This window comes from Lissotriton vulgaris, chromosome 4_1 (genome assembly GCF_964263255.1).
Source record: "Lissotriton vulgaris chromosome 4_1, aLisVul1.2, whole genome shotgun sequence".
NCBI classification, from domain to species: Eukaryota; Metazoa; Chordata; class Amphibia; order Caudata; family Salamandridae; genus Lissotriton; species Lissotriton vulgaris.
Window position 1 is genome coordinate 395196988 of NC_141691.1, and position 27609 is coordinate 395224596.

Here is a 27609-nt window from a genome sequence, read left to right on the forward strand (position 1 = left end):
ACACCATTTTTGGCCCTGCCGTAGATTCATCTTTAGAAAAGATGAAAAAAGATACTGACAGAGCTAAATCGATGGGAGCTTTGCAATCGCAAGCTCCCAGATGCCCTTTTTGTTCCTCCTCTTACAAAGGCACCTTCAGAGGTTATTCCTCTGGCAACCCCTCCACATCTTACAAAACTCCCACCCAAACCTAATTTACCAGAAGTTATCAAAGAGGAGACTACAGAGGTAATAATAACAAGTGTCGAGGCAAAACCAACAATACTCGTTCCACCTCCAACCCTACCCAATGACTTCCCTTCACTCCCCCATAACCATTCCACTCCGGTCAGGGGAAGATTAACACAATTCCTACCTCTCTGGAACAACATTACTACAGACAAGTGGGTAAGACAAATCATTCAATCAGGCTATTGTCTACAACTCAGTACTACCCCCCCCCCCCATACATACCTCCCAAACAGCGCCTAATGTCTCTAGAACCGCTGTTAAGGCAAGAGGTAATTTCCCTCTTTCAAAAACAAGCAATAGAACCTGTACCCCTGCATCAGCAAAACACAGGGGTTTACTCCCTCTACTTCCTCATTCCAAAGAAAGACGTCTCTCTCACACCCATTTTGGATCTAAGACCCCTAAACCTGTACAATCAATCAGACCATTTTCACATGGTCCCACTACAACAAGTCCTTCCTCTGCTATCACAAGGAGACTTCCTTGCCACTCTAGACCTCAAGGACGCCTACTTCCATATTGCCTTTCACATCTCTCACAGGAAATATCTCAGGTTAGTACTGGACGGTCAGCATTACCAGTTCAAGGTACTCCCATTCGGAGTCACCACAGCAGCCAGAGTCTTCACCAAATGTCTGGCAGTAGTTGCAGCTCATCTAAGAAGACAACAAATACACATCTTCCCATACTTAGACGACTGCCTCATATAAGCCAAGTCATACAACCAGTGTATACAACACACTTCAGCCACCATTCAACTACTTCACAACTTAGAGTTTACCATAAACAACGCAAAAGTCTCAACTACTACCGTCCCACATACAGCAGTAATTCAGTGCCACAAAAAACACCTCAAAAGCATTAGCATATCCCAGTCCACCCAGGATAGCAAGCATGCAAACACTCATAACTAAATTCCAGCCGCAACACTCTTCCAGCTCGAGTATTCATGCAGTTGATAGGGATGATGGCCTCTTGCATATTTGTAGTACCTCACACAAGACTCCAGATGCGTCCCCTACAGGAATGTTTATCACAACAGTGGAACCAAGCTCAAGGTCTGCTAACCGATCTGGTGGTGGTGGACGGCTGCACCCATCACTCTCTCCATTGGTGGAACACCAAAAACCTTTCAAAAGGGCAGCCGTTCATCCAGCGGCTTCCCCAGATAGTGCTAACAGCGGACGCATCGCTCTCCGGCTGGGGAGCTCATCTATTACATCACACTATACAAGGCATGTGGACACCGCAACAAAAGTTGTTCCACATAAATCACCTGGAGTAACTAGCCATTTTCCAAGCGTTAAAGGCATTCCAAAAACAAATATCAGGCAAAGTTGTCCTAGTCTAGTATAGTCTAGTCTGGATATTTGTATTGCGCAACATATCACATCCCGAGGGAGTCTCATGGCGCATGCGGACAGTCCTAGAAAGAAGTGGATGAGCCTGGAAATGGAAATTTAACTGAAGAGCCATGTTTTCATTTTTTTGCGGAAACTCATGAGTTCAGTAGTTGTACGTATGTTTAGGGGGAATTTGTTCCATAGGGATGATGCCATAAAGGAAAAGACATGTCCGCCGTTTCTAGCAGTATAACAGCAATGTACTACATACAGAAACAAAAAGGGACACACTCAATACAGCTCTCTCAACTAGCACAAAGCATATGGAGATGGTCTATCCCTCAGAACATTTTTCTCCTAGCCCAACAAGTTTCAGGAGTCCAGAACAACATAGCAGATCTGTTAAGTCATCAGACGCAACAGATTCACGAATGGGAACTTCATCCGCAAGTTCTTCAACCCTTTTTCCAGCTGTGGGGCAGCCAGAGATAGATCTCTTCATGAAAACGCGAAATGTGCAAACTTCGCTGCCAGATATCTACACCCTCTGTCCAAAGGCAGTGCGATATGGATGAATAGGTCAGGCAAATTTGCGTACGCTTTTCCACCTCTCCCACTCATTCCATTCGAACCTCTGCACAAATGCGAATTGCAATTTCTCACATGGAAAGACGCTTTCTCAGTGGCCATTATTTCACATAGAAGAGTCAGTGAGCTACAGGCACTTACTATTCAAGAACATTTTTACAACTCCATCATAACAAAGTGGTTCTCAGAACAAATCCAAAATTCCTTCCTAAAGTTATTTCTCCCTTTCATCTCAATCAGTCTGTAGAGTTGCCAATATATTTCTCGCACCCACAAACAGTCGCAGAAAGAGCTGTTCATACGCTAGACGTAAAAAGAGCACTCCTTTGTTATAGTGACAAGACAAAACCTTTTCGCAAAACACAACAACTTTTTGTGTCCTTCTCACCACCACATAAAGGCAACCCCAAAATCTGGAATTGCAAGGTGGATTGCCAAATGCATACAAATTTGCTATCCGAAAGCAAAACTTACATTATCTATTCCCCCTCTACCAGAAAAATAGGGGCTTCAATGGCTTTCTTAGGGAACATTCCCTTAGATGATATCTGCAAAGCAGCTACAAGGTCCACACGCACACATTCACACAACACTATTGTGTAGATGTGCAAGCAAAGCAACAAGCTACTGGGGCCAGGCTGTACTCAAAGCATTATGTTCGAGGCATATGAGCTGCAGATTACACACTATGCATAGATGGCCACCTAGTGTTGGGCCCAGATGTTTGCTGTTTGTTTTGTTGTAGAAAAGTCTTTGGGAGGCACGGGATAGGTGACTCCTCCTTAGGATGATACTGCGCATGGGCATCGGTTCCATCAGCTGATTGTTTTTTTCAGCCACCGGGCTCGGATGTGTTTCCAGCGCTCCGTGTTGGAACCGATTTCCTTCGGCGCGCAATCCTCACCAACTTACAAAACTTAGTTTTGAACGCTTTCCAGTCAACGCTACTCTTCAAACATCGAGGATCTTGATTCCGGTCGACGGCCTTCGGGCCTAACTAGGCCTCGACTCCAGCTCATGAATAGGACGCCATTTAAAAAGTGTCCTCAATGTGGGTCGGAGTTTCCCCACACTGACCTTCATGAGGTGTGTAACCTCTGTCTCTCTCCGGAGCACGAGGCGAAAGACTGTTCAACTTGTGCCTCTTTCTGCTCCAAAAAGACTATCCGGGACCGAAGAGCGAGGAGAACAATGGCTCAAAGACATCTTCGAGGAAGGCATCAACGTCCCAGAGTAGCACGACGTCTACAGCAGCTCCGAAGCAGAAGATTCCGATGTCGAGGATATGACTCCAGCGCAGCGGGTTGTAAGTAAGACAGTCGACCCCGACCCCTCCTCGACACAGAAGGCCCCGGTCACACCCTTGCCCTCGAGCTTGGGCACACCGTCACTCTGCTTCTACTGCCCCACCTTCAGGCCCGGCTAAGAAGCTAATCAAGCCTTCAGGTGACTCGAGCTCGAGTCGACCTTCACACGGTGCCGGCGCACACATACCGGCACCTAAAAAGACAAAGGCACCAACATCCAAACCATCAGCCCCGAAACACACCACTACTCCTTCGGCACCGAAACCCAGGTCGGAACCAAGCAAACCCGCTTCGGATTCCAAAAAAACGAAAAAATTATCGGATCCGAAAAAATCATCGGATCTAAAAACCATACCGGAACCGAAAAAATCTTCTGAACCAAAAAAAAGCTTTGGAGCCGAAAAAGACTGCTGCCTCCCCAGTGAAAGTCATTGCCAAGAAACCAAAACAAGCCATTTTGGTGCAAAATCCTTCCTCCGCACCAAAAGATCAACCCCCTGCAGAGAATATACCCTATCCAGACCCTGCTTTATAGACTCTAACTAAGGATCCAATCACTGGACACTTAATTTTGGCTCCAAAAAAGCGACCACTGGACACACCAGCTCCAGCTCCGCATTCAAAGAAAAAGGACATGGCTACCTCTCCCTTAAGACTGCCTTCCCCTTCTCTGTCACCTGTCCCACCACCACATCCTCCCATACCACAGCATTCCCCAGCATCCCCTATCACACCAGACAGGGATGATAGCTCTGATGATATGGGGGGGTAACATACCTGATCCAGCCATGCCCACAGGATCCCCAGACCCGTGGGATGATTATACCACCTCAGATGTCCCAAATGTCCCTCAGGATGACATATACCCCTCAAGGCCTTCCCCACCAAAAGACACTGTAGGGTTTAATACATTGATTCACAGGGCTGCACTTTATCATGGGGTAGACATACATACAGACCCTGTTGAGGAAGACTTCCTGATGGATACATTTGATAATGCACAAAGGACCTCATCCATTTTACCGATGCTTAAAGGAGTGAGCAAGCATGCCCCTGAAGTCTTCAAAGACCCAGTCAGAACTCGGGTCATTAACCCTCGGATAGAGAAAAAATATAAAGCTGCCCCCTCAGACCCAGCATATATTAAAGGCCCAGTACCACTAGGCTCACTTGTAGTTTCCAACGCACGCAAGAGAGCAAACTCATAAACATCGGGTGAGGCTGCACTACCAGATAAGGAGTCTAAGCTACTTGACGCATCAGGGAAAAGAACAGAGTTTCAAGCAGCAAACATGTGGCGTATCGCCAATATACAGGCACTGCTAGCCAGATATGACAGGGCACATTACGATGAGCTAGAGTCATTAATGAGGCACCTCCCTGACAAGTACAAGAATAGACAAAACAAGCTTATCCAAGAGGGGAAAAACATCACAAGCACCTCTATTCGGTGTGCCCTCGATGCAGCAGATACTGCCTCTAGGGCAGTTAACACCAGCGTTTTACTACGCAGACACGCCTGGCTACGCATATCAGGGTTCAAACCTGAGGTACAGAGTGCCATCCTAAATCAACCCTTTGACGAACAACATCTATTCGGACCCGAGGTAGATGTGTCACTAGAGAAAATGAAAAAGGATACAGACACCGCCAAATCTATGGGAGCCCTTCAGTCGCAGGCCCCCAGACGTTCATTTTGTCGCTCATCCTATCGGCGTGCCACTCGGGATATACTTCAGACACAGCCTCTACCTCGTCCAAAGCCCCTACACAGTCTACCTACAGCAAAGGCTACCAAAGGGGTGGGTACAGGGGTAACAATAACAAAGGCAGAGACAAAAATAACAACTCACGCTCTGCCTCTACCCCTGCCCAAAGACTTTCTTCCCCCGCTCCATTCCACTCCTGTCTGGGGAAGACTCCAACAATACCTGCCAGCCTGGGAAAACATCACATCAGACAGGTGGGTACTCCAAATAATTCAATGAGGTTATTGTCTGGAACTAACATCTATCCCCCAAAACATGCCACCCAAGCAGCGTCCAATGTCACAGGAACATTGAACATTGCTCAGACAGGAGGTAATATCCCTCTGCAGAAAAATCCAATAGAAATAGTTCCAGAGCATAAGAAAAACAAAGGAGTATATTCCCTATATTTCCTAATACCAAAGAAAGACGGATCTCTAAGACCCATCCTAGACCTCAGACCTCTAAACATTTATATACATGCGGATCATTTTCATATGGTCACACTCTAACAGGTCCTCCCATTACTGGTATTAAACGACTTCCTTGTCACTCTAGATCTCAAGGACGCCTACTTCCATATTCCCATCCACGCAGCACACAGGAAATATCTCAGATTTGTGCTAGACGGACAACACTACCAGTTCAAAGTGCTCCGATTTGGTGTCACAACAGCGCCAAGGGTGTTTACCATATGCCTAGCAGTAGTAGCAGCACACCTAAGAAGACAGCACATTCACGTCTTCCCATATCTGGACGACTGGCTCATAAAAGCCAGCTCATACAGACAGTGTGTGTAAAACAGTCAAGTTACTATTCAACTGCTTCACAACTTGGGATTCAGGGTAAATCACGTCAAATCGCATCTGCAACCCTCGCACATGCAACAGTATCTCGGTGCTACAATAAACACCCAACTAACACTAGCTTATCCCTCTCCAGCCAGGATAACAAGTAAACAAACTCTCCTAACAAAATTCAAACCACAACACTCGCTACCAGCTCGAGTGTTCATGCAGCTCATAGAGATGATGGCATCTTGCACATTTGTAGTACCTCACGCAAGACTGCAAATGCGTCCACTTCAAGAGTGCCTAGCACGCCAATGGAACCAGGCTCAAGGTCAATTAACAGACCTAGTGTTGGTAGACGGTCGGACTCATCGTTCTCTGCAATGGTTGAACACCAAAAACCTTTCCAAAGGGTGACCGTTTCTAGAGCAAGTTCCTCAAATAGTCATGACAGCGGCCGCATCGCTCTCCGGCTGGGCAGCCCATCTACTGCATCACACCATGCAAGGCAGGTGGACACCGCAACAGAAGTTACTCCACATCAATCATTTGGAGTTGCTAGCTGTGTTTCTAGCTCTGAAAGCATTTCAAACCCAAGTGTCAGGCAAAGCTGTCTTAGTCTGCACAGACAACATGACAGCTATGTACTAGATAAACAAACAAGGGGGGACACACTCTCTGCAGCTCTCTCGGTTAGCACAGCAGATATGGAGATGGGCTATACCGCTAAAGATCTTCTTCTTAGCCCAATATGTCCCAGGAGTGCAAAACACTATCGCAGATCTACTAAGTCAACAAACACAGCAGATCCACGAGTGGGAACTTCATCCGCAAGTTCTTCATCCGTTCTTCCAAATGTGGGGACAACCTCAGATAGACCTCTTTGCAACCCACGAAATTGCAAAATGCCCAAACTTTTCCACCAGAAACCCACACCCATTGTCCAAAGGCAATGCGATATGGATGAACTGGTCAAAACTATTTGCGTACGCTTTTCCTCCTCTCCCACTACTTCCGTTAGTGGTGCGCAAACTACAACAACATTCCCTGACGCTCAATCTAGTCGCTCCAACTTGGGCCAGACAACTTGGTACACCACGCTGTTGCAAAGTATTATCACACCAAAAACTAAACCTATCTCCACGCCTATTAACACAGAACCATGGAGAGATCAGACACCCTGACCCAGCTCGGCTCAATATAGCGATCTGGCTCCTGAGGTCATAGAGTTTGGCTACCTCAACCTTCCTCCAGAATGCATGAACATCATTAAAGAAGCTAGACGTCCCACTACCAGAGCATGTTATGCTGCTAAGTGGAAACGCTTTGCCATATACTGCCAAAACAACCAAATAGATTCCTTAGACGTGTCTATCCAACACATCATAGGATATCTATTACACCTTCAAAAATGTAACTTAGCCTATACGTCTATCAGACTGCACCTTGCTGCCATTGCAGCATACTTCCAAAACAGACAACATCTCTCTCTTTTTAGAGTACCAGCTATTAAAGCTTTCATGGAAGGACTCAAAAGAATAATTCCTCCCAGAACGCCACCAGCACCAGTGTGGAACCTGAACATTGTTCTCACAAGGTTAATGGGTCCTCCATTTGAACCATTACATATTTGTGAATTGCAATTCCTAACTTGGAAAGTAGCTTTCCTGGTAGCAATCACTTCTCTTAGAAGGGTTAGTGAACTACAAGCATTTACCATTCAAGAACCCTTTTTGCAAATGCATCGTAACAAAGTGATTCTTCGTACTAATCCAAAATTCCTGCCTAAAGTCATTTCACTATTCCATCTAAATCAATCAGTTGAGCTGCCCGTATTCTTCTCGCAGCCTCAAACAGTCGCAGAAAGAGCTCTACACACCGTAGATGTTAAAAGAGCTCTGCTGTACTATATCGAAAGAACACAATTGTTTCGTAAAACAAAACAACTTTTTGTGGCTTTCTTGCTGCCACATAAAGGCAACTCTATATCAAAATCAGGGATCGCCAGATGGATAGTTAAATGCATACAAATTTGTTACCAATAAGCAAAGCGCACGTTAACAATTCCTCCAAAAGCCCACTCAACAAGAAAGATAGGGGCTTCAATGGCATTCTTAGGGAATATCCCCTTAGATGACACATGCAGAGCAGCTACATGGCTTACACCACACACACATTCACAAAGCATTATTGTGTAGATGTGCAAACTAAACAACAAGCCACTGTGGGCCAGGCTGTACTAAAAACACTGTTTCAAACAACTGCAACAAATACGGGTGGTCGCCGCTAGGTGTGGGTGCTGCTATACAATCTATGCATAGTGTGTAATCTGCAGCTCCTATGCCTCGCACGGAAAATGCTACTTACCAGTATGCATCTGTTCTTGGCATGTAGAGCTGCAGAGTTACCCACGCCCACCCGCCTCCCCGGCTATCTTTATCTGTTCCAGTATTATCTTAATTAGATACAAATCACATGGACATCACTACTTCTTGTACAGCTCCATCACTTCCCTAATGGCGAAATACAATCTGGGGATGGAGCCGATGCCCATGCGCAGTATCATCCTAAGGAGGAGTCATCTATCCTGTGACTCCGAAAGACTTTTCTACAACAAAACAAACTGCAAACATCCGGGCCCAACACTAGGTGGCCATCTATGCATAGTGTGTAACTCTGAAGCTCTACATGCCAAGATCAGATGCATACTGGTAAGTAGCATTTTCCTTCAAAGCAAAACATGAGATTAAGGGTTCCTGCATATAAAAAGCTATACTGGAGACTAAGAAAAAGCAGAAAGCTAAACCAGAAAGCAAGGACTGGATCTCCCTCAACACAGGAATTCACTAAGGATGGATGTAAATTGAGTTACTTCCCCTTCTTTTCAGGAGTCTGGGGTCAATAAAAGGGCAGAAAGTAGTGGAAGACTGATTATTGCAGAAAAGACAACTGTATCGAACAGAAAATAAAACCCCTGATTGGGTTTCTTAACTTAATCAGTGCTTACTTGCCACATTACGCTAAGCAATTGAAACCCTTGTGAGTTTTCATTACTACAACATTTTCTGAAAAACATTGGACGAAAGCACACATTTCTATCTTACATGGACTGAAAGCAGGATGTTTGACACTAAATATTTATAGACTCGTGATAATAAAACAAATCTCATAATGAGGTAATTCCCAGCACATCAGTCTACACATATGTAGTGTAAAATGAGACTAGACGCCAAATCAAAAGCAAAAGGTCTAATGCTCACGCTTGACACCTGTGTTAGGTACAGTGGGCCACTTCTTTAAATTCGGCAGGTTTCAAACTTGAATATTATCCTACTCTTCGCTCACAAGAATTTTTGCAATATAGAACATATTCCACAATCTCCAAATATTTTACCCATACACAAATCTATAAGAGCATATTCTATACGCCTAGCTCTGCAAAGCGTGTGGGTGACACTAAACAGAAATACTGTAGTTACGGGAATTTTTGAAGAGAGCAACTTCAAGATGGTATGCACAGATTAATGTTTTAGTTGATTCTACTGCACAGTTTTCTGAAATACATGCCGTTACTTGCTCTACAGAAGACTGATCCGTCACTACCTACATTCATAGTTTCAGAAGCAGTATCTTTTGTCCATGGATATAATGTGGATTTACCACATTGGAGCTTGAATCGATTCAAAGGAAAGTCAATAAAAGTGAGCAACTTCTTTGGAAAGGTAACTGTTCTACAGGTTCTACAGCCCAAGCTTTCTTTGGTCCGTGTACAGCATGGGCATTTTGTGTTGTCTGGGAGATTTGGAAAAGACATCTATAGGATGTTCTTGGCAACCTACCTGGTTGTCGACTTATGGAGACCCCAAACCTTGGCACCATAGAGTAGGATACTTAATATTTTGAATCCAAAGATCTCCGAGTTTTAAGCCAGTGGTCCTTTGCCAAATAGTCCGGTGAATACTGCCATGTCATGTGCAGCTCTCTGACCTTTCTTTGCCTTCTCTTGAGTATGGCTGTTCCATTTGAATGGTGTGGTTAGTCTTACTCCTAGCTAGGTGAAATCCCTCACTTTTTTCCATTGGCCTTTCCTGTCATCATAATGTCCCATCTCTTATATTTGCATGATAAGTTTTCCCAAACCATCATTAACGTTTTGACATATTTCCTTGACGCCAGTCTTTGAAGAGCACCCAAGTTATTTCAGCTAGTTTTTGCACCCTGTTGACATGCAAGCTAAAACAGCAGAGTGGTCTGTCTCCATATTCTAGGGCTGGGACCACTCTGTTGCCTTTGCTCAGACACATTTTTCTACCATGGTATTAATGTATAATGTGGAAAGGTGAAGAGCCAACAGCCTGCCTTGGTTCACACCGTATATTGTTGTGAATATTTCTGTTGCGCTTCGATTTGATCCATATTGCTCTAGTGCTGTCAAGCCTTTGTATAGATCCTTCAGTATATAAACTAGATGCGAGTTGATATCAAGTTTGTCTAATGTCTTCTATATTTACATTCGATTCACCAGGCGGAAGGACAGCAAGACGTTAGGGAACATGGCAAACAAGAAAGCTCTCTTACGCTGTATGTATTTCTCAATTAGGAGTTGTAAGTTAAAGACATGGTCTGCCATTGACAGGGTCTTGCAAAAGCCTTCATAGAGGGGTGAGAAACTTTACCTCTTCCTTCCACTTCTAAAATTTTTGGAGGGTTAGTTTATTATACATTTTGCAGTCCACTTCTATTAAATATATTGGTCGATAAAAAGTAGGGTTGTGCCTTTTTTTTGTATCGTGGAACTAGGACACTGTTAGTGGTCTGGACCGTCAAGTTGGATATGCAGTAATCGAAGATTATTAATAGCAAAGGCTACCACAACCGGTGAAGATACTTGACGCTTTCATTTGTTATGAGACTGGGACCTGGCACTTGCTCATCTTTTAATTTTGCTATTGCTTGCTGAATTTGTTGCAACATGTAGCAGTCTAGAATTTCTTACGCGTTGAGATGTCCCTGTTTGCTTTGAGAAGTTGCTTCCATTCCATCGGACCTCGTAATTATGTCTGATGTCTCATTATGGCAAAAAATGCTTTGAATTCTTGGTCCCATTGATCATGACTTATTGTGTTCAAAATCTATGCCCCATCCTACAGTCTGCTAGACATGCTGGGAGCCCTTACACCATGACACTTGACCGCATTCTTCCCATTTCTTGTTGAAGAATTATTATTTCTTGTTTGTTACTAAGGCAATGTGCCTTCCTGTTCAGCTATGTGTCTATTTAATATATTGTCGACCTTTTCTATCTTTATGTCTACCAAGAATGTTATCTACCAATTAAACTTCAGCGTCTATACATTGGTCTGGTCTGTTTTGTATCACACAATTTACATATCAAGTATTTAGATATTCCTCCTTCAGTGCACTGTCCTGAGTGAAAGCTGCTGAGGGTTGCATGGAACCAAGAAGCAGGCAATTTGCTTTTATTTTAATGATTTTTATATCAAGCTGTTGCTTTTACAGTTCATGGCGGCAAAGAACTTTTCAATTCAAACGTCATTAAGTGGAGGTCGGGCCCTGTTTGACTTCACACATAGGGAGGGAAAAAGACCCCCATCTTTGCTTTTTTTCTTTTATTTAACAGTCTCGCTTAGGTTTCATGAAAAGACATCCAGTACACATAAATATTTCACTAATTGGGTCGCCTGTTGGCTCTTTCCGCCGAGGCTAAGGAGTTTTTGGTCGAGGAGTCTAAACCAAAAGGACTACTGACCTTGCCTATCCACCAACACAACCGTTGCATTAACAAGTGGGGCTACGCAGCCGGGTAGCACTTAATCAATGACATCCCAATAGGATGATTAGGTTTTTATATATATAATATATTGACTACTTACTTAGCGGGTTCCTCAAAACGAATTGTTTCATGTGTGCTTTTATTTTAGCAGATATTAGTACATAACTTATTCTCCTCATAAAAACCGAAGGCGCAGTTATGCAGGGTGAACCAAGGACTGTGAAGTAGAGACTGGAGCAAGGTATTAAGACATACCAGATTCTCACCTAATTTAAAATTCAGATAATCTCTTACTGCTGCATCACAGATGGATGGAACCAGACAAGACGACATGAGCGCTTTAATCTGTATAACATCAACTGGACCCCTTAGCACAGTTGTCGCTGCCATGAAGATGCAACACCACTAGTGGGCGTTGCCTGCTGTGCCGGAACAGCTCAAAGAAATGCGTGTTCTTGGTGAGACTGTGGCACTTTATGGACCGGTAGCTGTCCCTGCCTCCCAGGAATGTGTTTTTAGCATGCTTCCTTACAGCATACTGGCAGGACCATTACCGGTGGGAGGGATAAAAAGGTTCTAGTACCTCAAAATAGGTGTGAGTGGGCCCTAGAGGCAAGAATTTATGTTTGGACGTCACGAAGGTCTCATCACAACAGAGTATAAGTGGATTCAACACACTCAGGGCATTATTTGTGGCTGTTTTATTATTCTAATTAAAAGTGTACAAGCAAGGTCCACCTGTAATAATAATAATTTATTGAGGCAAATTACTTACCAGACAAAGCATGCTGTGTTCTCTGTTTTGTTAAGCCAAAGTATATTTCAGTATTGTTTTTTTCCCGACAGTAGTAGGCTATAGGGGCTTTTGTCTAAATCATTTCGCTGGATTATATATTATTTTATAAAGGTATGTATGTTAATAGTGTCTGTCATTTGTCCTTGTTGCACGCTGAAAGCATGGGCCAGAACCAGTATTGGAGAGGGAACTTCAAGAAGCGAACACGCATGTACCAGTCACTGAGGAGGAGGTCTATAGTCCGCCTCAAGAACTAACATCTGTTTCAGCATCCCTTGGGGAACTGTCTAAGATCACCACAGATGCATCTGTAGGGCTCAGCGAATCAGAAATGCCCACACAATCATTAAAACAAGGTATGATATGGAAGTTGCATTACTTTTACATGTTTTAAGTTATTTTATTTGTAAGTACAGTTGCTGTTGCTGTTGACTAAATAAATATGCTTGAGGAAATGTTTTTACTATTTACTTTCCTTGCAAGCAGTATGTCTTGTATTTTTTTTAATTTTAATTATCAAATGTCAATATCAATTTATTTTTTATCAACAGGCCATCTCATTGTCTGTTCAACCTCCTTTTTTCAAGGATGGGGAACTAAATACTAAAATTTAATAGTAAATGTGAAACTTGAAGCATGAATGAAGTAATGAATGAAGTAACTTACTGAGCGCAATTAATACCTGCAGGCGTCTTGGTACTATAAGTGATTAAATCAGAAAGGCCCTAAGCTTCTATTGTCGAAGAAGTCAAGTTTTTAAGGACTTCCTAAATGCGATATGGTAGTGGCAGCTTTCATGTCCCTAGGGAGTCGATTCCTATTCAAGGCTTTGCAAGTAATGAAGCTCCTGCCTCCCCAGGAGGAGCGTTTTAAGGGAGGAACAACCAGATTACTGGCGGAGCTGGAACAGAGAGTGCTGCCAGGCGCATACCATCCAAAACCTTTTCAGATCGGTGGGACCTTGACTGTGAAGGACCTTAAAGGTAATACATAAGGCTTTTAATATTATGCATTGCTTCTGTAGTGTAGTTCCTATTTTCCCAATAGGCTCTGCGCATTGGAATAACATAAACAGCAGTGTAGACGTAGGACTGAGGTCATCTAGGTCTCTACTGACTGTTAGACTTAATTTAGGTTTGCGACAGCTAGCTCAGAGGTCACTGGAAACTTTCTTGAATGAATAGGGAGAGATCAGCTTCCCTGGCTCAGACAAGAAGGGATTCAGCTTCCGACAACCGCATAAACATGACATCTTTTCTCCCTCAGAATAAGAGTAAATCTCTAGAGTCGTGTGAAAACAATAGACAGCTATTTCACTCAGTCAGATGTGCATTCTTAGTTTCACCAGAGTGCAGAGAATAGAGAGACGGGCGTTTTCAATAAAAGGTATTATTTATTGAGCAGTCTTCCTTCTCATACAAGAGAAATGAATTGCCACAATTGCAATACTTTAAAAAAAAAATTTTTAAAACCTTTATTTACAAATCAGTGTACACAGCTATTCAGCCTTACATCCCAGAGGCTAGGCAGCATATCATTAACCAGAAGGCCAGTGTACAAGGAGCAAAGTACCAGAACGTATCAAGGTTGTAATTTTATGTTTTTTAAACAAGTGATAGGTACAAAAAGAAAGCACCTGAACTAGTGCTAAGAAGTAAGGCAATTGAAACAGTAGTGCAACAGAGCCTGGGTATGGAGTCAGCTAGGCCCAATAATCTCAATAACAGTCAAAAACAGTACTCATGTATAAGACCATAAGGGAAGGGAGAACCCAGGATAACTATGCAATCAGAATGCGTGTTGGAGTTATAGGTTACGGGGTCAATCGTTCCTCCAGTGGGGCGATGGCAGGTGGTATACAAAGGTCACCCCTATATTCATTCCAGGCCCCCCATATCTTTTGCCATTTTTTCGGTTTACCCCTGGCCACCTACACCGTCTTCTCTCGGAACTTACACCAATCCATGTTGGCCTTCCACTGTACCACCTCCGGGGCTGTTGCAGCCCCCCACATTTGTGCAATGTCCCGTTTCGCAACCATATTTCCCAGGGTTACCCATTGGGTTTGTGCATTGTTATAATCAGTTGGGCCCCAGACATTCAGGAGGCAGCGCCGAGCCTCCGCCTGAACTTCCACCCCAGTCACCTCACTCATAATCATGTGTATCCGCCTCCAGTAGGAGGCTACCGCACTACACTCCCAGATAATGTGCATAAAGGTGGCTAGGTCGCCACAGCCACGCCTACAGAGGCCATCCACTGAATGACCCATGTGTATTAACCTGGGACCCGTAACGTAAACTCTGTGAAGAATTTTTAGTTGTACGAGCCGCAGCCTGGCAGGGATAGCAACTTCCTTGGGGGAGGACACCGCACATTGCCAGTCTTCGTCGTCTAGCTCTATCCCATCTCGCACCCACTGGTCTCTCACCCCCAGGAGGAGGTCCGTACGCACATTAATCAGTTTTTTATAAATTAGGGAAATAGCGCTATCAGGCATATGTCCGTCTAGTACCCTATCTTCCAAGGGGGAATATTCAGGGATTTTCCCACCCTCCGGCATAGCTGCCAGAAGCGCATGACGCAGCTGGGCGTACCGGAAATATTCTGTCTCGCCCAGCTGGAACTCCGTCTGTAATAGAGCAAAAGATTTTATCTCCCCTCTCCCTATCATGTCTTCCACTTTGGATATGCCTATCATGTCCCACTTGTCGAATCCCTTAGTGTGCCACAGTTTACCCAGTATTTCCGAATCGTAGAGCGGGGTTGCCATCGTGAGCCTATCCTTCCACCCCTGTGACTTTGTGATCGCACTCCATATGTGCACCGCTGTCTTCGTTGGCGCCGACATTTGACCATCCAGAGATCTCGAGTACAACGCCCTGTGATATTTCCCGTCGTCCAGAAGCCACCGATCCATGGCATAGCCTGGGCTGTCTGCTGGACCGTAGAGTCTGTGATTAAGGGCCGCCAACTGGGAGGCCCAATAATATCTCCGGATGTCAGGCAATGCTATACCTCCGTCGTACCACGGGAGAGTAAGCTTCGTAATAGCTATGCGTGGTCTGCCATCCCAAAGCAGGGCACGTTGCAAGCCCTCAATCTCCCGAAAGTAACTGGCCGGAACGGGGTCTTGAGTATTTTGTAGGGCATACAGGAACCTGGGCAGGGACATCATTTTAAATAATGCCGCTCGCCCAAGGAGGGAGAGCGGGAGTTTACGCCAGCCCTCTACGTCCCGTCGAAGACGGACGAGGGGGAGAAGCAAATTATTCAGGTATCGCATCTTGGGGTCCGTTGAAATGTAGATCCCCAAGTATGTAAAGCCCTGCCTCGCGACCTGTATGCTACAGTCCCTTGGGAGTCGAGGTGTCCCTCCCCTCAGCACGTACAGGTGCGACTTCGACCAATTGATAACCAGGCCAGAATGCCGGCCAAAGAGACGAAGCACTTCACACACCACAATAAGCGACTTACAAGGAGAGGTGAGATACAGCAAGATGTCATCAGCGTATAGCGACACTCGGTCCTCGAATCCAGGGGACCAACGTATTCCATGTATGTCTGGGTGGTGCCGTAGCCATGCACAATTGCAATACTTAATATAAAGTAAAGTACGTACAGTAAAAGGAGTATTATGAAATAATACTGTAAAAGCATGAATGTGGTTTCTTAGCAATAAGACACTTTAAAATGGATAAAATATATACATACATATATACATTGGCTAACGTGCTCAACTGGTGCTTCTAAAATACGCCTACCCCGGTGTACCTGACCTAAGCCTAATACGTGGGAAGGAGTAAGTAAGTAGCAGTTTAAGTTAAGTTGGTTTTGCCAAGAATCTGACTCGAAAATTCTCTCCAAGGGTCTAGTCAGCACTGTACCTTGGGAATAGAATGTAGGCGGTCTGGCATCTCTCTCTCAGGACTCGATATCCCAGTCACCCACAAGGGTAGGCTGGAAACGCCGGAGCTGGATTTTCTCGGCAGGAGAAAAGACAGCGTCTTTCTCAGCGCGTCAAAGAGGAGGGGCAGCGTCCGTGGGCTTTTCGCGTCTGCTGGGCTCTCGGCTAGTAGATAGCTGCTCTGCTCCAAAACCACCACCGTGTGTTTGCTTAAGACTACGTTGGTATATTTATACCTGAAAGGTGCCGAGTTTGACGTAAGGTTTGGACATAAGACGTCAATAAAGATATCACTAAGAACTGGCCATTCTTACAGTGCTCGCAGGAGTTCTATTACAAATCAAAACAAAGCAAGCGGGGATTTCCCATGTTGCTGAAGGTTTGGTGTGTTGAAAGAACTCGTTGTGCTTTCTAGGAATCTAAGGAAGTAGCTTTTGCCGTGCCTTGGACAGCAAGGTCGATTTTACTGAAATATGGATCTGATTCTTATACCATTATAGGGATATTATTGATTATAGCTGTACAAGGGCATAAAATGGTAATATTGATTCAGGTTTTTAGATAAAAACACAATACCCACACCACGATCTAATGTCCATCATTTACTAAAAACTAAGCAATAGTAAACATGTAAAGGTGCATGTGTATTCCAACCCACCCCAAAATACATTTTGCATTTGAAATGGTGTATGCGAAATACACAAAAGATTATTGGTACTGTACGTTTTTTAAGCAGTGTAATCATTCAGTAAAAAAAGGATGCATATATATTTAGCTGAACGATTTGCGAAAATTACACATGAAATGTCTCTTAATACAGAAAAGAAGGTCGAGACTATTTCATCACATATAAATGCAATTACTTGTAAGTGTGCTAGAGGCTGAGGTAATATTTTCTCTCTAGAATTACTAAAAATAGAAGCTCTGTTCTTTATGAATAGTTCTACTGTAAGCAGAGTACATGTGCCAAAAAAAAAAGGTAAATATTTTGGAAAAAATAGTTTTGTTTTCAGGGGAAAAAATAGTTCCAAATGTTTTCAGTAGCTTTTGTTTATCAAAGTGAAGGCCAAATTCAGAGTTCAGGGGAACGCTGTGTGCCGGTTTGCTTAAAAAGTTATTCTTTCTGTTCAGGGGAGAACATTACTTCAGACAGATGTGCAAAAAAACTGTCTACAGCTTCAGGTGAAAGTTCGACCATGGTTGAAAATGCTGTAACCGGGCAGTCGTGAGAATGATTTCTATCGTCGATGTCAGTATCAGCAATGCTCACAGAAGGTCGTACCTGGGTGATGTTGCTCTCATTTCTTGCTTCACTCCCACCTAATCGTAGTGGTGAAGTTTCAACGAATGCCGTCATCAGGATTGGTAACCGCTGGGGACAACACGATGCATGAGCCGTTACTGGACTTAGCAAAGTATCGAGATCCATTGGTACTGCTGATTGTAGTGTAAGACAGGTGTCCAACACGCATTCTTCTCCGCATAGCATACATCGAAGCACAGGTAAGATGCAGTTCTGCCATATAGGTCTGAATGAAAGAAACCAGGTCATAGTCAGCTCTCTTAGCCGGGCTAATCCAAGGACTTTAGTTATGCGGTCCCTACAGCGTATAGCTAGGATCGTTTCTTCCATTGTCGCTGGAGTCTTGTCTGCGTTTTGGCTTGCCATATCGGAGCAGAAGGGTCAAAAATAACATTTCTGCTACGAGTCCCAAAAGTAGTGGTAGGCCGCCAAAGACCGAATGGAGAAAATTGGGAAAGATGCGCAGGACTGCTTCGAAGGGTGTTAACAGTCCCGAAACAATTGTCTTAAATACATGTGCGATACCACTGGCATCTGACATATTTAGGATTTGGCTTAGCATTTCTACGAAATGCACGGGGCAGTTAGTTGATAAAAGTGTATGTATCTCTGCCGTTGTCCTTGCAACTTGAAGATCATACGTTTCTTTTGATGATGTAATAGGCACTGTTGTCTGTAAAAGCACAGACTTCATTCTGCTTAAAGTATCAATTCGTTTAGAAGAGATATTCAAGGGAGGCCAAATCGTCGCCTCTGTATCAGTAGGGACGTTTGGATAAAATGCTTGCATACAGCAAGTGACCATGGAACTAACGCTTACGAGATATGCTTTCCCTGGCACCATGCCACAACAGCTGTGATCCGTTATTACAACGTAACTCCCGTTAGAAAGTTTTCTAAAGAATGGCTCTATCTGTGTTGCAGGTGTGCCGTGCTGGTGGCATGAAATGTTATTTTAAGTCCCCTCACAGGCCCCATGTAAATTAATACCTTGCCACAGAAGTATACCACTCAGTGATCGTTAACAATTATTACCACTAAGAAATACATTCTGGTTTTTGTCACTATAACATGTATGTGTATAAGGTAATTTCCATGATGACTTAATGTACCCTTTACCCAACCTTTCTTACTGGCCTGCTGGTATATACTCTTGGCATTTTTTAAATTGGAAAGTTGTTATCGGAATTGTGATTATTCCGTGTATTACCCATTCAATGACAGGTCTTTCTGACATTGTCAATGGTAATCTCTCAAGTTTTTCAATGCTCAGAATCGTATAGTCTGCTCCTTTTTGTGCCAAACTGATTTGTTTATCAGTATGGTTAAAGATAGAGAAAAATGACGTTGTGTTGATTAAACGCCATGGCACATAGCCCGAAACACAGGTTTTGCAATGTCCAGCCTAGCTGTACAATAGAACGTAATTGGGACTGGCCATGTTGTAACAATAGCAAGTCCTGATCTATTATATCGATAGCAGATGATACAATACTGTCCAGTGAATATATTCTGGAGGACAGAGTCATTAACCCATTGTCCACAACAGAAAGTAATTTTTCCAAATTAATACGATCAATTTCTCGTATTTTCTCTGTTGTCTCAATTTGAGTCACTTTCCAAGCTTCGTTGTACGCAGCGTATATACTGGCCGCTATGAAACGTTTTTGGCGCTGTTTGCGTGGACCCATTATGAAATCGCGCAGGTCAGCACCGTCTTTAAGTAAAGTCAAGTGTTGCTTAATTTCTGCCAGTGTGGATGTCTGTAGCCATTCAAGGCATAGTTTCCCTACCCTGTATGTTGTTACTATCCCTGGATGTTGTCTCTGGGAGTATCTAGGGTCTGGTCTGGTCATTTTTAACCCCTGTGTTTTGTTCAGGAATCTATCTTGACAGTTATTTGTGTCTGTTGGCCAGATTAACCACTGTTTCCAATCAGGATGTGTTCTGTTTTGATGTAAAATGTGGGATACGTCTAACTCAATATCTGTGGTTGTATTATCAGGTATTGGCTTTGGAATAGACGGTTTGGTTAAGTCTTTAATCTTGGCTAGACCAAGACAAGTAGTTTGTTGAATGGTGTCATTCAAGAACAAAATGTGTTTTGGGATCATGCAGGCTCGAAATAATGATTCTAAACCTTGGACTTGCCATTCTTTTGTACCCCAGATGGTTTTTGTTTCAATGTTGTTCTTCCAGAAATCAAAACCAAGTGTAATCATTTTTTCATAAAATGTTTCCGAATAAATCAATTTAGTATTTGTCAGCATAGTTTTTGTCCCTGTTTTATCTAACAGTTTGTAATAAAATGTTTCAAGAAATATAGGATGTCCCACGTTTATGGATCCACGGATCCTATTGTCCAATAGGACAAATCTGCGTGTATGTGAGTCTGGGGTGGTCTGGTCTGGAATAAAAACAATTAAGTAAAAACAATTCAGGTACATAACATCAAGAATCGAAGATTTAGGTCGACGCGGCGTTTCGGTTTTCTTTTATTTGACACCTTCTTCAGGACCGATTCTAAAAAGTTATTTAGAAACATACAGTTACCCACTGATTATTGATTTGTACATTTTCCATAGTTAAAAAAATTCATTGTTATTCCTATACATTTAACTACTAGGCACCCTGCACTTGTACAGTTATATAGTTTTCAAAAAAGCATCAAATAAAAGGCATCATTTTGGTGAAAGGCATGATTGATTATTAGACAAACAGCAAATTTTCTCCGGGTCATAGTGTTCCAATCCGTATTTATAAAGGACTATACATATCGGGAGACTGCTATGCTTTATGATGTTATTAGTTGATAGTTCAAATCCACACTAGTACCCCTCACCCTGTCACATTTTTTGGACACCTAGAACTGGGACTCATGTGTCCCTGCCACTCTTCTGTGGGAATATAAGCTGGTGTTTGGAGGACGTGGCTATCATTCATCCATTTCAGTTTGGATTTGTTTTTTTTTGGGAAAGAACAATTTAGTTTAACTGACCCAAGGTATTTCACCTTACCTTAAAGTTCATAATTTTTCTCTTATCATGCACTTTTGTCAATATCAGTGGGAAATGTTGCCCCAGTCTTATACGATCTGTTGGCCACGGATCAATAGGTTCTAAGAGAAATTATCTATTGGGAGAGACAAATTGTGTTCATTCTTTCTTTTCCCTTTTGATTTCTATTTGCGATAATATAGAAGGTTATTTAATGTACCTTTTTTCTATGGATGACGGGCCTCATGCACTGTGCGAGGGAGCCACCGTTATATCCTTTGGTGTGAAGTTTCCTTTTAAACACATAGTTCGAAAAATTAAACCGATGTTTGGGAAATTTCTTTAAAGGAAATGTTTTGTGTTCTATAATTATTTTATTTTATCGAGAAGGACGTGTATCAATATCTTGATATCTATCAGGCTTTTTCAAATTATCACTATTTCTAAGGTTGTATCTTTTCTCAGAGGGCTCCCTTTGGGGAGACTGGTGTTCTCAGTTCGGAGTTCTTTCCCTCCGCTGAGGAGACCTTCCTCTGGACTGGAATTTTTTTTCTTTGGGAGTGGATTGTTTATTTCCATCCCAGCTCTTTTTTGGAGTGTTTAGATTATTTTTAATAAATATCTTTTCTGGATTTTCAAGTAGTTGGGGTTTTACCGGTTTCCCACCCAAACTATCTCTACCTAGTTCTTCATAGGATTTTTCTATGATTCTGGCAAGTTCAATTGGTTGGTCTGCTATATCTGTTTCTTTCAATTTCTGGCGGTTCGCCACAGATGCTGCTTCTTCTTTTATGTTGGCTAATAATATAGCCGAGACCTGCTTGAAGTCTTTCAGTAATTTCATACCCAGAGTTAAAGCAGGTTCTGGACCGTATTCATTTTGAATCTGTCTTATCACATCTGGTATTACCACCAGAGACGGAACACCATGTGTTTTTGTGTAAATGGAAGCAAAGACTGTGCCCAAGTGTCACAGTCCTCCACATGTGGTGCGACCCCCATTGGAAGGCAGATAGTCAGAATTCTGTGTTTCTCACTAGGGGTAGTATTCAGGAATACTGCCTCTATTTGAGTTATTTTCTGTGCTAGGCAGAATGGAAATTGTTCCCGTTTTGCGGGTGTCTTACCAAGACGTGATTGTATGTTCTGTGGTGTAATTTTATTTGTGTTCCCCTGATTAGGGGTCAGCTGTGGAATGTTAATAGCTGGTTGGACTGTTGCAGTCCGCATTACATATTGGACTAACTGTCTGTGAATTTTAATTAGTAATTTTAGCTGGGCTAAAAGTCCCTTGTCTGACATTTTTTCGATGTCTGGATGTGGTGTGTAGCTGGCTAGAACCGGCCAAGTTGCTCCTGGTCTACCTAGTGGACCGAGCCTGGTGATGTGATCATTATGTTTTAGGGCGCCTTTAAACCAGAGCAGGTGCTCTTGGTAATTTAGTGGAATTTCCACATCCTCGAAAGGAGTGTATTCTTCCGGAGGTTCCTCTATTTTGTAATAGTGGAATTTATGTGTTGTAGTTTTTGCCACTAGAAAGTTTATCCATGAATAGAATACCTCTGTCTGCCGATACTCGTGTGCCTCTATCACGAAAATGACTGTACCACCTCGTGATGTCAGTCCGTTTTCTATAAGTTTTAGAGTTATAGTTTTTCTTATGTTGACCGGAATGAGGATAGCATTCCGGTCATTCTGTAGGAGACTCGTGTCATCCTCTATTAGTTAAGCTGCTAATCTAGCTGCTTCCCTTTGTCTTCGCTCTCTGGCATTTTTACTGGCAGAAAGGTTTTTTTGTTGCAGATCAGGTTTCAAGGAAACAAAAGGTTAGGTGCACAATATTTTGGAACACTGTATCCTTTAACCTTGACTAAACAAAAAACTCTACATAGGAATCTCTTCGTACTAAGTTACGGCGGATTTTAACCTTTCACCCACTCCAGACGTCTATTGGAGTATTTACGGGGAAAAGGGTCTGCGTGAAAAAGCACGACTGAGTTACTCTAACGTCTTGCGTTAGTTTTATCGCCTTACCAAACGTTGGGCGCCATGTAGTGTAGTTCCTATTTTCCCAATATGATTTATAAGTCTCATCTATCAGTCTTTTGCAAAACCTTGCTATCTCCTTACTGAAAAGCACTCTTTTTCAGCATCTTCCTATCTAAGATGTAATCTTTCAAGGGTACTCTGGTTTTTTGCCCTTCAGGCTCCCGCTCAATCTTCACCCAAGAATTTAACAGCCTGTTAGAGGCTGGCATTCTTTCTAGTGACTACACGATTTCAGCTTCCATTTGATGGCTGAATCAGATACTGCAACCTCTGACTTTCTTCAAACGATGTCCTCCTTGGGTGTCCCTCAGCTGATTGTCGGCCCCACACACTTGGCAGGTCACACATTAGATGGTATCTTTTCTAACAATTCTACCTTGTCCATCACAGATACTCTTCCTCTAACCTGGTCAGATGACATGCCATACTGTTTCATATGACTTCCATTGTACCTCTTCTTCCTACTAGATCTATTCCCCACACCGTCCCCACCTGGACCTGGTACAAAGTTGACTCTGAAATTGTTGCCAGATTGCTATCAAACTCTCAACCTACTCTCTCTGATTATCTGAATTCTGCTGTTACCCAGTACACAAATTGGATGGACTTGGTTATCAAAAAACTTGAGAGCTCTTCTATAGAGCTGCAGATAGCAAGAGAAAAAATGGTGACAAGAATCCAACAATGTGGAAAGGACCAAGTACAAAAAGAGTACCTACAAAACCTGAAATTTTATAGTAAGGTCTGCTTATTTTACCAATAAAATCTAAGCAGGAGAAAATTCTTCTAGAGAACTTTTACAAAAATGGTCATCAAGCTTACTACCTACTCGACGGGGCACTCTACTAACTCTAGGCAATCTTTTTGCAACTCTTTGGCCATTTTGTTTGTTTAGAAAGTTGCAAATAGCTGTTGTACATTTCCTAAGTCAGCCACTCCCTCTTATTGCAGCTGCATCTCCTTCAGCCCGACCTTGGTTAAGCCCACCTTTAATTCTTTTATTCCTCTCTCTACCAAGACAATCATAAGGCTGATAAAAGCCACCAGTGCCTGCTTCCCAGATAACCCTTGTCCTCCCAGTGCGGTCACTGTCATTGCTGAAACCATCGCTCACACACTGACTACTATTTTTCAGAAAATGTTTCACTCTGGCTCTTTACCAATTAGTTGGAAAAAAGCGTCAGCGCTTCCTCTTTTAAAGGAAACCCTCTTTGGATCCTTTAGATCCAAATAGCGATCACCCCATATTGTACCTCCACTTGCCTGCCAAGTTAATTGAGAAAGTAATGAATATCCAACTCGCTGAGTTCATCTCAGGCTACAATTTGCTGGATTCCACCTAGTTTGGCTTCTGTTCTCGCCGTGGCACGGAAACGGCATTAATCAGGTCAACAGAGGAAATCAGGGAATCCCTTGACCTGGGGACAGAGCGGCCCTGATCTTATTAGACCTGTCAGCAGCATTTGATACTGTTAACCATGGCAGACTGTTGGCTCATCTAGCAAATATTGGTATCAGTGGCATGGCTTGGAATCTCCTTAGTTCGTTCCTTCATGGTCATGAACATTCAGTCCATCTGGCCAATTTTGGTTCTGATTGTTTTTTCCGTGTGGGGTCCCACTGGGATCCTCACTAGGCCAGACGCTGTTTAACATTTCTGTTATCCCTCTGGCTGACCTTATAAACTCATTATGCTTTTCCCTTCCATTATACGCAGACAACACTCAAATTGTTGTCTACCTTGCCAATGACTCATCTGGCATAGGAACCATCTTTTGTAACTGCATGCAGGCCGTCGGCCAATGGATGGCGGAGAACTGCCTTCAGTTCAATTCAGGAAAGACTGAGGTCCTGCTGTTTAGAGCTCAGCCCTCATTGTTGACTCCCGACTGGTAGCCCCAAGACATGGGCCTTCTTCCTGCCCCTGTCAACAAAACTTGTAACCTGGGTGTCCTGATTAATAACAAAATATCTGTTAGTGACCAAGTCAATGCTGTCACTTCCAAGGCCTTCCACAACTGTAGGGTTATAAAGAAGATACTCCCTATAATCCCTTTTCAGCTCCAGAAATCAATAGTGACTTCCCTTGTCCTGTCTAGGGTCGATTATTGTAATGGTCTGTATTTAACTGCACATCCGCATATGCTTAATAGGCTATAGACCCTGCAGAATGCAGTCGCTGTGCTTCTTCTCAAAATTCCCGAACACCAATCGGTATCAAAATCTGTGAAGATGCTGCATTTGCTGCCCATCAGGCTGAGAGTTACTTTCAAGGCCTCTTGCATTGTTTATAAAGCTCGACACGACCAAGGGCCCTTGTTCCTCAGAAATAGTTTTAACTGGTAGTTTCCCAATAGACCTTTGAGATCCATTGCTGCCAAAGCTGTGATCATGCCCAAATTCAAACGTGCATCCTGGGGCGGGCGCAGAGCCTTTCAAGCCTGGAATAAGCTATCTTAACACATCAACATTTCCCCAAATCTCCTAATCTTTAGATAGACCTTTAAAACCTGGCTATTCAACTTTTTATAAAGTGCCTCAGTCCTTTCCTGATCCTCGGCCACAATGTTGTCAGCGCCATGGCACCCTACGGTATTCGAGTGCTTAATAAAAATACTTAACGTAACATAATCCAAGGGAAAAGGCCCTGCACACTCTAAACACAAAGCCAGTTATCTGTCGTGCTTTCAACTTACAATAATAGTTTTTGGGTTGTGGGGAGGTACAAATAACTACAAAAAAATCCCAAAAATGAACAAAAAACAAAAACCATATGAATTACATTCTGAATCATTTACTGATATTGTCTGTGTTCTTAGGTATCCTACATCAAACATAACATGTTAATATACATTAGTTGATATAATCCGTGTTTTAAGGCACCATTCATCCAATTTAGCATGGTAATGCCCATCATCTGATATATTGATAGCTCCAATGAATGGGGCCATTGACATTGTTTATGTTCAAAGAATGCAAAATAAAGTTACAAATAATGATCTCTGAACCGATCCTGCAAATGCCAACACGTGTTTCACGGATATTCTTCCGCTTCTTCAGGGCTGCAGAAAACACAATCCCAAGATATAAAAAAATTAATCTTCATCAAACGAAAAGTTCTTATGTACACAATATAACATATCCAGGTGAGATTTAGTATGCTGTCAGATTTTTAAATGCCAGTGATTTTATTTTTTATATATATTTTTTTTAATTTATTTATTGGTTTTTTTGTGAACTGGTACAATCAATACAGCAGATGTAATTCACAGATAGAGACAGGATGACTATAGTAAGAGAAGAGGAAGGTATGGTTATTACAGTAATGTAGATTGACAGAGCATCATGAGAGTATTACACAAACAGTGCTCATCGTGCTAGGGTATATACTTGAGAGGTCGCTACTACCACGCAAAGACATTTATGCATTAGTGGAACTTACAGTTAAATCAGCAAGATGCAGGCATCCAAGGAGGATAAGCAGGAGTTGGTCAAGTGACTGCAGTACTAACACCCTGGGTGGCGTTGGTGTCATCCATCAGGTGAGTGAGTAGGTATGCCGTAAAGGGGCCCCAAATATCGCGAGGCTTGGGGAAGGAGTTCTGCAAATGTATATGTTTGTCCCTGCCAGAATACCATATCTTGGATCCAATCCTTGAATTTGGGTGCCCCGCCACAACCCCATCTACATGCTATTCTACGTTTAGCTAAGAGGAGCCTGAAGGAGACAAACTTACGGTGCGCAACAGCCAATTTCTCAGTGTAGCTCAGCAAGGCAAATAGGGGAGAGAACTGAAGCGGCAACAGTGTCATTTGTTCTAATGCTACGTGAACTTGATGCCAATAGCCCTGGACGGCGGTGCAGTCTCAGGCGAGGTGCAGGAAATCCCCTCCTGCAACACTGCAGGAGTCAAAGTTGTCATTGTCGCGCAACTTATACCTGCACATTTTGGATGGTGTTTAATATGTGCGATGCAAAAATGTATAATGTAGGATGCGGAGGCGACTACTGGACGAGCTCTGCTCTGTCTGTCTGTCTGCAGCAGCAGTAGTACTATTGTCCATCTGTGATATCATGCCCCATCTCGGCGGTCCATTTGTCTCGAGCCGCACAAAGTACTCGGTTCAGGGCTGTGTAAAGACTATGGTATAATGAGCAGGCTAAGTGTGACGCAGCAGTATTACGCAGTATCATGCGCAGCGGGGCGATCTCTGGATGTTCTAGTGGGTATGTAGGTGTGTGTTCTTTGAGGCACTGCCTCAGCTGGACATAGAGGAAGGTATCCATAGGAGATGGCAGGTGTTTAGAGAAGAGTTGTTGTGATGTACGGAACTTGCCATTTCGATAGAGATCCCCCCAGCACTTAATCCTGTGCTTAGTTTTAGTCTTTTTGAAGACACCCTCCTGTAGGACCGGCATCTTCGGATGATAAACCAGTAGAAGTAATGGTGAGTATAGTATGGGGGTCTGGGATCATGTGGCAATGCCTTGCCATGCTTTCACAGTGCAAACAATCTGTTATGTGTCGCCCCTCGTGGCGTGGTGGGAGCCAGTACTGCGCCCTCAAGCAGTATGGGGTCAGAAAGCCAGTGTTCAGCAGCCACTTGCGGCATGTATTTAGGGGGTTGAAACCAGAAATGAGCGTACTGGGCTTGCGCGCATTTTTAATATTATTCAAAATCTGATAGATACTACTAGCTGCACATTTCTTAATGTAGAATTATCCCCAGGTGTGAGGCTGGATCCAGAAAATGT

General features: G+C 43.1%; 1 protein-coding gene across 2 annotated transcripts in view; it reads left to right on the forward strand.

Moving 5' to 3' along the window:
- APOOL (apolipoprotein O like) overlaps positions 1-27609 on the forward strand; it is a 233422-nt gene that overhangs the window by 171465 nt on the left and 34348 nt on the right. For both annotated transcript variants that reach the window (XM_086918770.1, XM_086918773.1), the window contains exon 8: positions 12759-12954. In XM_086918770.1, coding sequence (XP_086774896.1) covers positions 12759-12954 — 196 coding nt within the window. The remainder of the gene's footprint in view (positions 1-12758; positions 12955-27609) is intronic.